This window comes from Amia ocellicauda, chromosome 9, assembly GCF_036373705.1.
Source record: "Amia ocellicauda isolate fAmiCal2 chromosome 9, fAmiCal2.hap1, whole genome shotgun sequence".
Lineage (NCBI taxonomy): Eukaryota > Metazoa > Chordata > Actinopteri > Amiiformes > Amiidae > Amia > Amia ocellicauda.
The window spans coordinates 12551388-12565591 of NC_089858.1; the positions used below are offsets into that span (position 1 = coordinate 12551388).

A 14204-nucleotide genomic window follows, 5' to 3' on the forward strand; every position below is an offset into this window, starting at 1 on the left:
ATTCACAGGAGTCAGAAATGAAAAAAAACCACAAAGAGCAATGGCACGGTTTCAGTTTAGTTTTTAAATCTTAAACCTCTGAGATCTAAGACATCAAAACCTTTGATGATTTGTGTTAAAGCAAACATCTGTAAGAAGTAATTAAGCATTTAACATGACAGAAAATAAACTGTGTGAGATTCAGACACTTTACAGCAAATGCTGTCCTCACAAAAGTGCATTCGACTTTACAGATTTGAACCCTCAAACACTGAGGTCAGGTGAGGGATTGAAGTGAAAAGTGAGGCACTACAATATGGTCAAGCTGAACCCTGGAAATATTAAATCTGAATTTTGAAAAAAAGCAGCAGCATTCTAAATCCAATGTAATTTACTAAATATATAAAATCCCTCTCTCTCTCATAACACACACACACATATATAGATATATATATGTACATGCATGCATACATTAGATATGATAAAGAACAGATAAAGGCATACAACACAAGAAAACATTACCTACAGTCTCCTAAATATTATTTGGGTTTTAGTAGGGCTGAAAGGCAGGACGTCAATTAAGATATTCAACAATAGTTTTTCTATGTTAATGTTCTACTGCACTGGTTGCATTGGTGGATTGCAGAGGTCTGGAAAAATGATAAAACTGTTGTTAACTATAAATTGTATTGCTGTGGTAAAACACTGCACCCAGACTGCACACACACACACTATTACAAATAGTCCAGTAAACTCTAAACCAGAACAAGGATTGTACTTGGACGATATATATATATTTTTGTAAATATCAATGAGTTAAGTTTCCCCACAGTTTTATCCCTGCACTTTGTTGTAGAAAACACATTAATTCGAGAGGACCTCAGTACACTGGCCCTGTGCCAAAGCAGTTCAGCTCCAACCAGTCTTTACACCAACACACAGACCAGCCGATAGAAATTGTCTCCCACACAGTTACAAGCAAGTATCTGCAATGTGTGACAATATCAGTATCTCAGTCAATTACTATACACTGGCTTCCCAGTCACGTAAACTGTATTACAATATTTAAACAATAGTGTTAAATATAAGGTCTGATATCACCAAGACATCAAAAATCATGTCCAGGAGTGAATTTCATATTCATAGTAAGAAATACTATCCCTTAACATTTGACTTTAAATTTCCTCTTCCACAATGTAGGCCTAGTTATTTCAGTAAAGACAGTGAGTTATACTCAAAGCAGACAATTCAATATTATGGTTAATATCTCTATCCGAAAGTCGAACTATCAGACACTAGCTATGCTAAATGTTGTCATAATCTTAATTCAGGAATATAAAGACACAATGGATAAGTCCTTGATTCTTCTACCTATCTCACTGAGCAATGTACAGCACATGGACACATAGCAAAATATATAGATGTGCCATTTGCTACTTTGTAACTAAAAAATCAAATAAATCTCTCTCTAATATATATATATATATATATATATATATATATATATATATATATATATATATTCATTCATTCATATGCACACCTGAATAAAAGTGCTTGGGGTAAATTGTTTTAGCATAAAGTAAAGTTCCCTCTTCATTCCTTTTTGGTTCTTCTGAAGAGCTGAATGACGTTAGTTAATTCTCTCCTTTTTCAGGCCAGTCGAGATCATCAGCCAGAAACATTCACATAACATGACAAACTCTAGCATTGTCAACTGCATGTCATGAATAGAAGTGTAAAAATGAAAGCCAGGGAGAGTCAAACTCCAGGGATTGTGCCTGTGTGTGTGTCTGTGCGCTCACATATGAACAAGGAATTTCTTGTAGCAGGTAAGGAAATACAAGTAAAAAAATATATATTTAAAATGAAAATGAAACAGTTCCCTGTAGGCTGACATCCAGTTGGCATTATTTGAATTGACTGAGCGACTAGAAAAAAATAAACAAAATCACCCTTTTGTTTTTGCAGTTTTCCCTCAGACCAGCGAAAGCAGAGGGTTGCAGTACTACTGCTGAAACAGTAGGGGGCAGTGTACATTGGGTCCTTGATGCCACGGTCAGCGGTGGCTACAGTATCACAATGGATATACACAAGGCAACCTCACCCACTACCAGTGAAGGGTAGACTACTTCAATCAAGTCCACAATAGCCTTATATCTTTCTATCCCCTCCCCTCTCTCTTCCTCTCTCTCCCTCTTAATCTCTCTCTTCCCTGTGTTTCTCTTTCTGTCCCCCCAAATTGACACACACACACACACAGGCTGTACTGTCCCCAAATCTGGCAGCGATCCAGACCATTCCTGCACCAATATACACACAGACCATTCTCCTCTCCCCCAGACTTCCACCAATTTGTTTCTTTTTGTCCTGAAGCCGTGCCGCAGCCCACGTGGCCCTGCTCCTCACAGTTTGGACTGGGGTGTCTGCACCAGCAGCGCTCTCATGTCCAGCAGGGCCTCCTCCAGGGCCTGGGAGAGCCGCGCAGCGTTGGTCTCCGCACAGCTGTTGAAGGCTGAGACGGCGAAGTTGATGTGGTCGTCCATCGGGTTGTAGCACACGCCGTAGCCGTCTGGAACCACTGGGCCAAAGCACATCACACAGTCTGTCTTGGCCGGAACCTTGGCAGAGACCACGACAAAACAGATGGTACTGTGAATACCCCAGCCCTGCTCCTGATCCTTGTCCTCCCATCTCCTATTCTAGTTTTCCTCTTGGTAGTTTTTTCAGTTTTTCCACCACCCCCCCTTCAGCCCAAGCCCAGTGGGAGTGGCGGCCTGCGTACCTGGCTCGTGGAGAGGTTGAAGTGCATAGCCACCGCGTAGGCCGTGTCCATGAAGATCTCAGGCATGCTGGTCAGGTCCTCGATGGCCTGCAGCCGCAGCCCCAGCAGGTGCCGGTCAATGGCCTGCCCTTGGATCGCCTGAAAACAGCAGCACAGGCAGACAGGTGTGGGAATGAATGCTGGGGGGGCAGAGCTGCAGCACAGTCTTCACAGCGTGGCAGTATTCGGGGCCCCCTGCTCCAGGAGACTCACCCCGATGGTTATTTAAGTATCCCATTCCTGTTGCAAGTATTCCTGCTATTCTGCCTTCAGTGTGTTCTTGATCTTTTTGGAAGATGTTGTGAAAAATGTCTAATTTGTGACAACTGTAATGTCGACCTGGGTGAGAGCTTCAGCTAAATAACGAAACATACATCTATACATAGTGGCACTCACCATGTCAGTGTAGGCTCGGTGTCCCCGCACAGCGTTCTGCAGAAGGGCAACCTTCTCCTGGTTCTAACGACAAATCGAAAGCCCAGTCAGTGCAATCAGAGCAAGCAGAGAAGAGAGAGGGACAGAGAGAAGTCCTTGAAGTCGGGGCTCTGACCTGGCGCGTGGGGTCGTCCATGGCCTGCGTGAAGTTCAGGGACTCCACGGAGGAGGAGCGGATGGTGTCGGTGCGGCCCAGCCGGAACATCCGCAGAGACGCGCTCTCGTAGGTAGCACAGCAACGGTTATACACCCTGGGAGAGAGGGAGAGAAGCAAGGTGGAAGTGGATGTGAGTTAGAATTGGAGCAACAGAAGAAGAGAGGGAAAAGATGCAGAAATAGGCAGAGAAAGAGTGAACGAGGGAGAGAGTCAGAGGGAGAGAGACACAGTGAGAGTAGGGCAGAGGAAGCAAAAATGTCAGGCCCAGAACAGTTCCCTCCCTCCCTCTCTCCGTGCCTGTACCTGTAGTAAGCGAGCTGCAGGGCCATTTGAATGAAGGCGTCGGGACTCATCTTCTGCGACTTGGGGAAGTGTTTTCCAAAGTGTGTAAACACACTCACTTTCACGTCCAGATCGTGCACCATGCTGCGGGGCGGAGAGGTACGGCACATGAGCACAAAGCAGCAACTTTCTACGGCTGGGACAGCTGGACACAAACACAGCAACACCAGTAAGATACACTTAAAAAGTCGCCCAACTCAGCTTCAGAAATTAGTGGGAAAGGCATCTTTTCTTTGAGTTCACAGAGATAGATTTGTATATTTACAGTCTGCTTTTGGAATTACGTGACAAACGCCCTGAACCATTCAATGTCAGCATGTGGCCGGGAAGCGGCGGGAAGGACGGAGGGGACTCCTCACATGTTGAGGTTCTGCTTGGCCTTCTCGATGTCCTTCTTAATTTCGGGCGTGATGTTGAAGCGGAGTTTCTGCGGCATGGGCAGGGGAATCATGGGAGAGCGTACCATCTCAGACTTCTTCCTGCACAACAGACAGGCAGGCAGACAGAGTGAGAGAGGAAGACAAACAGATCGTGTTCAGAAAAGAGACCAGAGACATTCTGAGGGTAAAGAACAAGCCTTTAACACTCAGGGCTGCTGTGCCAGCTGCTTCGGTTGTTGGAAATTAGATAAACATATAATTAACGCTGGGGTGGCACAGTGGAGCAGTGGTTGGTGCTGGTGCCTCACAGCTACTGGGACCTGGGTTCAACTCTGGCCTGTGTGGAGTGGGCCTGTTGTCCCAGTGGCTGAGAGCGGACACCTGAACCACCATTTGCCAGAATCACAGCAGCCGTTCCTTCTGCTACCGTAAATAGATGTCAGGATACCTCATTTTTAGAGAGATTGCTACAGCTGTTAAAACCCCAGATGAGTACGGGAGCAGTGGCAGAATGGGAGCCCTTCCTTACGTGTACTCCACCACATGGTCCACCAGCGACACGATGGGCGGGCCTTCTGCGGGGGCGTGTTCGTAGATCAGACCACATGACCCGTCTTCTCCGATGATAAACTGCAGGGGAGGGGTGGAAGAAAGCAAAACATAAAAAGGCTGGAAGCTGAGAGGAGACATGCTATAGTGGAATACAACTCACTTCCATACCAGGCTCACAATGATAATGTCCTCTTTCCACACACACACACACACACACACACACCCCCTCCTGGGACACCCTCTCCCAGCAAGGTGAGATTGGCAGACATGTCTCACCTGCAGCGTCTTGTCGAACCAGCGATTCCCACTGTTCCAGCGACTGCCCCCCCCATGCAGCATCTGCGCAGCCACGCGGCTGCGGTACAGCTCGTCCGACACGCGCGGCATGGGCGCGTCCAGGCACACCGTGAAGATGCTCTTCTGGATGGCACGCACCGACTCCTTATTCGTCTTGTCTGCACGCGTACGGGAGCAGAAGAGGTGAGCAGCGTGTGTGTTTTATATGCCTAGAAAGCATCCCAGTCTCTCCCAGCCCTGATTCTGATCCCCACACAGGCTCTCACAATCACAGTCTGGAAATACCAAGATGTAGCCCCCTCCCCCATCTCTCATCCAGTCTTCCCCAGTTCCCCCCAGCACTACCCCTTCCCAGTCTCTCTACCACCCCCCACCCAAGTCTCCCCAGACTCCAGCCTCCTCCCTGCCCACCGCCTCACCCTTAATGAGGTTGTTGTAGGCCTTCCCCCATGTGTTCCTGTGCTGGGAGGTCAGGATGCCGATGGGCTCCTTGTTGGTCTGGAGGGAGGAGTTGCAGATCTTCTCCAGCTGGATGTAGATCTGATCCACAGTTAGGGGGGACCCGTCGCTGTTGTACACGTCCAGGACGAAGAACTGAGGGGACAGATTAGGGACTCGAATCATTGAATAAATACAATATATAACAATACAATGTGTATTTGTGCAGTGGCAGATTGAAAGTACTGGCTAACCCATCATTTGGAGAGACACAGGATTTAGTCCTTTTTTACTTGTTCAAACTGCACAGTATGTCTCTCATATCTCCTGGTTACCCTCAGGAAGCTGGTCAGGACAACACAAATCTGTTTAGCTGTGGCAGGAAAGACGCACCTGGAAGTTGTGTACCACAGTGATATGCGTTGGGGGCTTCTTCGAGCGGGCATGGTTCACCACCGAGTCCCTCTTGGGGTCGGGGATGCGGCAGGAGGAGAGGATCTGGTAGTACTGGTTCATACAGAGTGGCTTCCCCCCCAGGTACTCCACAGGCAGAGTCTCACTGGTGCACACAAGGCAGTCAGAATACGTCACACTCACAGAGCGGGCCTTGGGGTCTTCCTAACGGGCTACTGCTAGAAATCAACTGAGGCCACAGATCGTATTTACCCTTGCGCTAAGCTGACATGTTCCCCAATGAGGAATATAAACAAATAAACCAATCATGTAATTAAACACATGGCAGTGGGAATGTTTTACATAAAACTTTCAAAGCACTGACGTAAGTTAACAGAAGCCAAGGAAAAGTAAATTGTACAGGAACGGGAACTCACTTGTCGATCATGGATTTGAAATTCAAAACCCCAGCGATGAGTTTAGCAGCAAACCTGCAGAGGGAGAGAGAAGCCAACAATGAGATACACAGACAAGGCCTCCTCCGTGCAGTTTGGGATGACGGTCTCCACTCATATTGACAGTGGTCACAGCCCTGCACCCCTTCATGAACACGTCTCATAATCTGTCAGGTAATTTGTAAATTGTGGCAGTTGTAAAAAAATATTACTTTGACATTGAAATAGGTAAGAAATTACTCATTTGCTAAAATAACTCTTACATTAGCATTTTGTTGTATACACAATGAATGGACATTAGATTAGTTTACTGCATGTCCATTCAATGCTAATTAAGGGCCCAATGACCTCCACTCTTCAGCTGCCAGTGTCAGGTGTCCGTTTGGTTGCTGTTTGAACAACAAGGCTGCTGGCCTTTGTAAAGTAACCCTGCGGGCAACGGCTCACTCCACCACCCTGCGTTGCTCCTGTAACCAGAGCCAGCCTGCCTTTTGTTTGTTTGCTTGCATTGTTTCTTTTCATTTGTTCAGTTTCTTTTTTGCAGGCACTGACGACAATGCTCTCCTTCTCACTGCAGGGGTGTGTGGAAAGGCTAGTGATCAGATCATGCGCTTAAAATACTCACTGGGTGAGAGGGGATCCTGTTCAAAGGTCAGTGTGTGAGTGAAAAAAGCTCACAGTGACTACAGAACAGGGGGGTCTACAATAACCACATTTTTCACCACTAATACATTACAAAAAAGATTAATCAGAGAAAGGCCTTCTTAACACTGTACCCTCTTTCGAAAGAGAGTGATTTCTGTAGTTGTTGTCCTGAACCGTGGGGGCCTGTGTACCTCACCACAGGGCCCAGCCTGGTTACATTTTACCAAGACTTTATTTTATCAGTTGAATTTATTTTTTAAATGGAAATATGTCGTTCCCCAACCAAGGCCATCCAACATTGTTATATATTCTTCTAAAATTAGAACAGAACAAGACAATAATAAATTAATTGTTAACAACGGTGTCAGAAAGGTCCAGCATTACAGGAGTTTACAGGCCTTAGGATTTAATCACAAACCAGGGCTATTTATGACCCAATCTGGCCGGTCAATCAAGAAACGCTACTGTAGAAGACAAGTAAATAAATTAAACTTGAAATCTGATTTTGCTCCGAGGTGCATTTCTCAATTCTCACTTCCCCAGTTCTCATATCCAGAGCAGTCGGTGAAGTAGCAAAGTGCGACCCAGTCATTCTGGCTACTGCTTGGACTCAAAGGGTCAATTACAATGAACTGAAAGCTGTGTACTAACTGGAGGTGATCCCGTGGTTAGTACGCAGCTCTGTACTAAACTAGTCCGCAAGTTAAATACCCACTGCAACAAACTCGGCAGCTGAAGTTAGTCCCCGGCTACGGACTAAAAATGGCCTCCATTGCAACGAACCCCAACATCACTGCTGCTGCCTAGAGGAGACTATGTACATGATTAACTCAGTCCTGCTCCAACTACGGACTAACTATGGATAGTACCGTACTAAGGGGAACAAAATGTGAAAATTCACAATGTATTGACTACTTTTGTAACTGAACTACTCATAACTCGATTCATAACCACTAATCGTTTTGTTTTATATATCAAGTAGTTACTTTTTTGTTTTTGACATTGACAAAATGTACGGTCTTAATAATGCTCTGGTGTACACTGGTGTAATCGATGCCACAGCTAACAAAAAACACAATTAAAATAAGAACCAGTGTACAAATTGTAGGTTGAAAGGTTTTATTAAATACTATGAAATAACTGAATATATTGAAAGCTCTACAGGAATTATTACCCAACTGGAATTGCAATGCAATATTAATTGTATGAAGTTATAATACAATTGCGCTGTATGTAGCCTACAGCTGACTTCGTATATTAGTATATGCCAATATAGTATATTAGTACACTGTGCCCGGGCAGGGTTGGGTCAGTGCTGAGAGCTCAGGTCGGGACCGCAGCCCTGTACAGCGGGGCAGTGTTGGAGGCACTGGGTCCGAACCTCCGCATGTGCATCACACCATTATTTTCTTTAAAATAATTCACACCGAAGTATTAAATGTTTAGTTTAGATAATGTTTTGGGTCTCGTTTGTGGAAATACAGTGCAATGGGAAATGCAATATAGCTTTAGCTAAATATTTGTGTGACATAAATACGTCTTGAGTTTAAAATATTAATTTATATACATACAGCTCTGGAAAAAAAATAAGAGACCACTCCAAGTTCAGAAATCAATGTTAAGTGGTCTCTTATTTTTTCCAGAGCTGTATATACACATGTAACATCACAAAAAAAAAAAATCTGCAGAAATTGTATTATCGATTATGCTTCTAAAATAAATGTATTATTATATTGTGAAATATGGCATTTGCATTTTAACTCGATGAGCATTGCCAAAGTGCAGCAGCATTAGCGTCACCACAGGCGCTCTACTCAGGTTTGCTAGTCGAGGCCCGGACTCGTAGCATAGTAGCATAACAACAACCTTAATCCTCAGTACGGTACTAAAACTGGGGATCAGCTAGTCTCCAACTGTGCTCCACCCCTTTTCTCGCTGCAATGGGTACTAACTTCAGTCCGCAGCTGGGGATGATCCCGAGATAGTACCGTACTAGCTAGTACTCACCTTAGTACAGAGCTCCGTACTAACTAAAGTTCACTGCAATTGACCCAAAGGGACTACAGTGATCGGCGTATCTACAGTGAGGGAAAAAAGTATTTGACCCCCTGCTGATTTTGTACGTTTGCCCACTGACAAAGAAATGATCAGTCTATAATTTTAATGGTAGGTGTATTTTAACAGTGAGAGACAGAATAACAACAAAAAAATCCAGAAAAACACATTTCAAAAAAGTTATAAATTGATTTGCATGTTAATGAGGGAAATAAGTATTTGATCCCCTATCAATCAGCAAGATTTCTGGCTCCCAGGTGTCTTTTATACAGGTAACGAGCTGAGATTAGGAGCACTCTCTTAAAGGGAGTGCTCCTAATCTCAGCTCGTTACCTGTATAAAAGACACCTGTCCACAGAAGCAATCAATCAATCAGATTCCAAACTCTCCACCATGGCCAAGACCAAAGAGCTGTACAAGGATGTCAGGGACAAGATTGTAGACCTACACAAGGCTGGAATGGGCTACAAGACCATCGCCAAGCAGCTTGTTGAGAAGGTGACAACAGTTGGTGCGATTATTCGCAAATGGAAGAAACACAAAATAACTGTCAGTCTCCCTCGGTCTGGGGCTCCATGCAAGATCTCACCTCGTGGAGTTTCAATGATCATGAGAACGGTGAGGAATCAGCCCAGAACTACACGGGAGGATCTTGTTAATGATCTCAAGGCAGCTGGGACCATAGTCACCAAGAAAACAATTGGTAACACACTACGCCGTGAAGGACTGAAATCCTGCAGCGCCCGCAAGGTCCCCCTGCTCAAGAAAGCACATGTACAGGCCCGTCTGAAGTTTGCCAACATCTGAATGATTCAGAGGAGAACTGGGTGAAAGTGTTGTGGTCAGATGAGACCAAAATCGAGCTCTTTGGCATCAACTCAACTCGCCGTGTTTGGAGGAGGAGGAATGACCCCAAGAACACCATCCCCACCGTCAAACATGGAGGGGGAAACATTATGCTTTGGGGGTGTTTTTCTGCTAAGGGGAAAGGACAACTACACCGCATCAAAGGGACGATGGACGGGGCCATGTACCGTCAAATCTTGGGTGAGAACCTCCTTCCCTCAGCCAGGGCATTGAAAATGGGTCGTGGATGGGTATTCCAGCATGACAATGACCCAAAACACACAGCCAAGGCAACAAAGGAGTGGCTCAAGAAGAAGCACATTAAGGTCCTGGAGTGGCCTAGCCAGTCTCCAGACCTTAATCCCATAGAAAATCTGTGGAGGGAGCTGAAGGTTCGAGTTGCCAAACGTCAGCCTCGAAACCTTAATGACTTGGAGAGGATCTGCAAAGAGGAGTGGGACAAAATCCCTCCTGAGATGTGTGCAAACCTGGTGGCCAACTACAAGAAACGTCTGACCTCTGTGATTGCCAACAAGGGTTTTGCCACCAAGTACTAAGTTGAAGGGATCAAATACTTATTTCCCTCATTAACATGCAAATCAATTTATAACTTTTTTGAAATGTGTTTTTCTGGATTTTGTTGTTGTTATTCTGTCTCTCACTGTTAAAATACACCTACCATTAAAATTATAGACTGATCATTTCTTTGTCAGTGGGCAAACGTACAAAATCAGCAGGGGATCAAATACTTTTTTCCCCCACTGTATGCACACTCGTGCTGCTCACTTCTCTGAGCCGGCCAGGCAGGGGGGCGGCCTCACCGTATCTGTCCCTGGCGGTCTGTGAACTCTAACCGCGGCAGCACCACGCCAGGGCTGGAGTTCATCACCACGGGCAGCCGGTACTCCAGGTAGGCCGTGTTTAGCCACCAGTCTGAGAGCTGGACAGACAGATAGTCAGTGGCAGAGACACAGACAGACAGATCGAGAAGGCAGTTTCAGCTCCAGCACGAAAGAGCTTTGCACAGCTCTAGCTAAATATGACATTTAAAAAAAACAACAACAGCGATAATGATAATAGTATACACTAAATAATAACAATAATAAGAAAATTAACAGTAATACAAACATAATAATTCATATTTGTACTCTTACAACAGTCACACGATCAGTATCATTATTATCATCATTATAAATACTGGAACCACACTGTGCTGTCCCGTACCCAGTTCTCAGTCTTCTTGGCCCGGCGCTCCAAGCCCTTCTGCAGCCGGTCTCCCACACCCCCGGAGCTCTGGAACTCCTCCACCAGCTGCTGCGTGTGCGCCAGCTCCTCTGCGCTGACGATGGGCTGCAGCGCCCGCAGGTAACGCTCCAGCGTCTGTCTGAGCGGTGGCACCGGCAGCTTGGGGAGCCCCTCCTGGTGGACCAGGTACCTCCCAGGTATCCTGGTCACCGACACGGGCTTCACCAGGTGCGAGGGCTTCAGCATGCCTGGCTTGGCCTGCAAGACACACAGCCACCACAGGGCCTTCAACAAATGGTTTTCTAAAAGGCAAGGCAGGCAACACAGGGGAGTAGGTGGCAAAATCTGACTGCCCGACGCAGGGGCCAAGTTCTGCTTCTTCACTGGATTACGTGCCTTAAATACCAGCTATATTGACCAATATTTTCCATTAATTATTAGGGCAGAAAGTGTGAACATGTTACAACTGATATAAACCATTTCCATGAAGGTGATTAATGATGAGATTTTACAAAAACCAAAGTACATTGCATTTGCAAACCTTCACCTTCACATAAGCGTCTAGCATTTCTAACATAAATACTGCTAGCAACTCTAAAGCAAAAACACTTGCAACGTGTCAGAACAAAACAATTCCTACACCTCAAACTCGAAAGAAAATATGTGAAGACAGACAAAGAGATGAACAGAGTACATTTCACAAGATGAGTCTTGGAGATCGCTTAAGAACTTCACAAGAGTTTGATTCATATGAAAGCATGGCGTGGGCCACATAGGAGCTCGCTGGATACAGAATGGGCAGCCACACCAAACATGGGGTCGGTGTGGGATGACACTTGTAAAGGTCGGATACAAAAAAAAAAAAAAAAAAAACAGGTGCCAACACTCCCGACTACACACAAAACAATAGCTGTCATATAATTAACCTTCTAACTGTGAGGCGGGGGGCCGTACCCGACAGTGGGGGGAGACTGGGGTAGGCTGTTTCGGTCGGTAGTGTCATGAGTCAGCAGCCAAAGGTAAAAATACACAATAAAGATAAGGGAAGAGTATCTCCAATGTGTGTCTTTGGGATTTTAAAGGATTTTGCTTTCCAACATTGAAGGGATACAGCAACAGTGTTGTGCAATGGATCATAAATGTTGATTATTAACTATACATACTACAGTGTGCATCCTTCAGCTCCAGTCTCCAACCCTGACCCTATGAGCATGGGGAATTATAGGTCTTTGCAACCAGTGACTGGTAATCACATTAATGTAGCCTAATTAAGCCAATTAGTGATTCACTTAAGCAATTATGGTTTAGACTTGAAACGATAGGAATAATAACATGCAGCTCTCCAGGACCAGGGCTGGACACTCAATCATGCTCCATAAGATTTCACTTATCATATAAATTAAAGATCATCATAATAATAATACATGATGCTTTGTCAATAGGATCTACAAGACCATGGAAGCACACACATCCCATTAATATGATGTCGTGTGATTTGTTATTGGTTTCAAGTCTATTTGATGTTGGCTGTAGAAGCTCGGACTTGTTTCTGTGTTGCTGCTTGAGGACATGACACCCCACACAGCACATGTGTAGTAAGGTTAGGTTATAAATAGCCCATCCGAGCGCGTTTATGTCCAGGCAATGAACTTGAAGTCTCTCCCCTGCCCACCAGCGCTGTGTATGTTATTGCATATTGCAAGTGATATCAAATGCATTTCATGTGTGATACACGACATTGGCCTGTTATTAGTTACATTACAGTAAAATGAAAACAAGTGTTCTCGGCGCAAATAGTAGCTGTACAGGAAGATAAAAATATATAAAAAGACGATGTATAGTGATGTTAAATAATGACACAACCTGAAAACACAATTATAAGTTCTCAGCGCTATTTTACTTCTGTTTTTAACACAACTCTGCTTATTCCGACTGTCCAAAACCACACAACACGACAGACACCCATCGCCGTAAACAGCATATAAACCTTTGAACTATTTTTAAACATTGTCACAATTCCGTTCACTCGCGAAATCGCAAAAACCTCAAAATCTACAGTATCTGTCGGAATAGAAATTCAGAGATCTCGCGAAATAAAAAATAAATAATGAAGAAAAAAATGCATTTATGCTTGTGTTTACTCACCATAGCTCTGGCTACAAACCCCAGCATATTTTACAGTAACGCCCCCAAAACCAGGTTTCTGTTCAAAGTACAGGACTGGCCAGATCTGTGCCTTCCGACCTACAAGGACGGACTAAATACAGTGTTACACAGCACTGCATCACGGCCACATGCCCCGCACAATGGCCGGCCAGCCAGGGCAGCGCTGCCCCGCACACACGCAAGCAGAGGACGTATTTTTACGTCATAATGATTCTACTTCGCAAACTGGGTCGTATAATAATAATAAAAATATATACATTATAGTGAAAACATACTATCATAAACATGAACGTACCTGCTTTTACTAGAGCTAGTACTAACCCTCTTACTTTTACATAATACTCTGATGCACACTACACCTAACCTAAATCACTGATATTCTACTCATACTTAATAAATACCACTATAAAAATTGCATATTAAATATCATGCAGAAAGGACTGCAGACATGGTATTTTCAGATACTTTAAATTATTGTTCCTTTCATAATGTTATTTGTTCATTAAGTAGTCTTCACAGGTAGCGTTTTCGTCATTATTTTGCCGTGCATCCTAATATATTCACAAACCGCAGCGTGTAAATTGTCATAAGAATAACCGCAGAGATTTAAAAAAAAAAATAATAATAGTAAGAAGAAAAAGGTATGTAACATACATGTGTAGAGATGCTAGATCCCCAACCATCCGAAGTGCGATTTAAGTGGAAATCGCGCGGCCATCTTGAGTGATAATGTGATCACTGTCTAATGATACGAAATGTAGCCTATTCATATACCATACAGAGAAAAGATAACCCGGAAGGCACCCGAGTCGCAGAGGCTGTGAGGCAGCAGTGCCAAGCAAACTCATCAAATAAACACATGAATAAAGAATTATATGCATATATAAGTAAATAAATAAGTATATATGCATACCGGTAAACACATACATAAATAAATGTTGAAATAAAAAAACGAATTAATGAATCCATAAATAAAGAAATAAAAATAATATAGG

At 44.2% G+C, this 14204-nt stretch overlaps 1 protein-coding gene across 2 annotated transcripts; it reads right to left on the reverse strand.

The window, feature by feature from the left end:
• Positions 1 to 45: 45 nt before the first annotated feature.
• crata (carnitine O-acetyltransferase a) lies at positions 46 to 13933 on the reverse strand. Of its 2 annotated transcripts, none has more exons than XM_066713172.1 (14): positions 13864 to 13933; positions 11023 to 11301; positions 10620 to 10738; positions 6235 to 6288; positions 5798 to 5963; positions 5386 to 5560; positions 4946 to 5124; positions 4647 to 4747; positions 4097 to 4216; positions 3699 to 3821; positions 3354 to 3489; positions 3200 to 3262; positions 2765 to 2902; positions 46 to 2600 (listed from the first exon to the last, which is right to left on the reverse strand). In XM_066713172.1, the coding sequence occupies exons 2-14, from the start codon at positions 11287 to 11289 to the stop codon at positions 2385 to 2387; spliced, it is 1857 nt and encodes a 618-aa protein (XP_066569269.1). In that variant the 5' UTR covers positions 11290 to 11301; positions 13864 to 13933; the 3' UTR covers positions 46 to 2384. The 2 variants fall into 2 exon arrangements, with proteins under 2 accessions (XP_066569269.1, XP_066569268.1); XM_066713171.1 differs by lacking the exon at positions 13864 to 13933 and adding an exon at positions 13189 to 13287.
• Between the last annotated feature and the right edge of the window lie 271 nt (positions 13934 to 14204).

Coding starts and splice junctions, on each gene's coding strand:
- crata (XM_066713171.1), bottom strand. CDS start 13,215: ATGCTGGGGTTTGTAGCCAGAGCTATG. Junction 5,561..5,797: donor CTGTGGTACACAACTTCCAG/GTGCGTCTTTCC, acceptor CTGTCCCCTCAG/TTCTTCGTCCTGGACGTGTA. Junction 4,748..4,945: donor GGTTCGACAAGACGCTGCAG/GTGAGACATGTC, acceptor CCTCCCCTGCAG/TTTATCATCGGAGAAGACGG.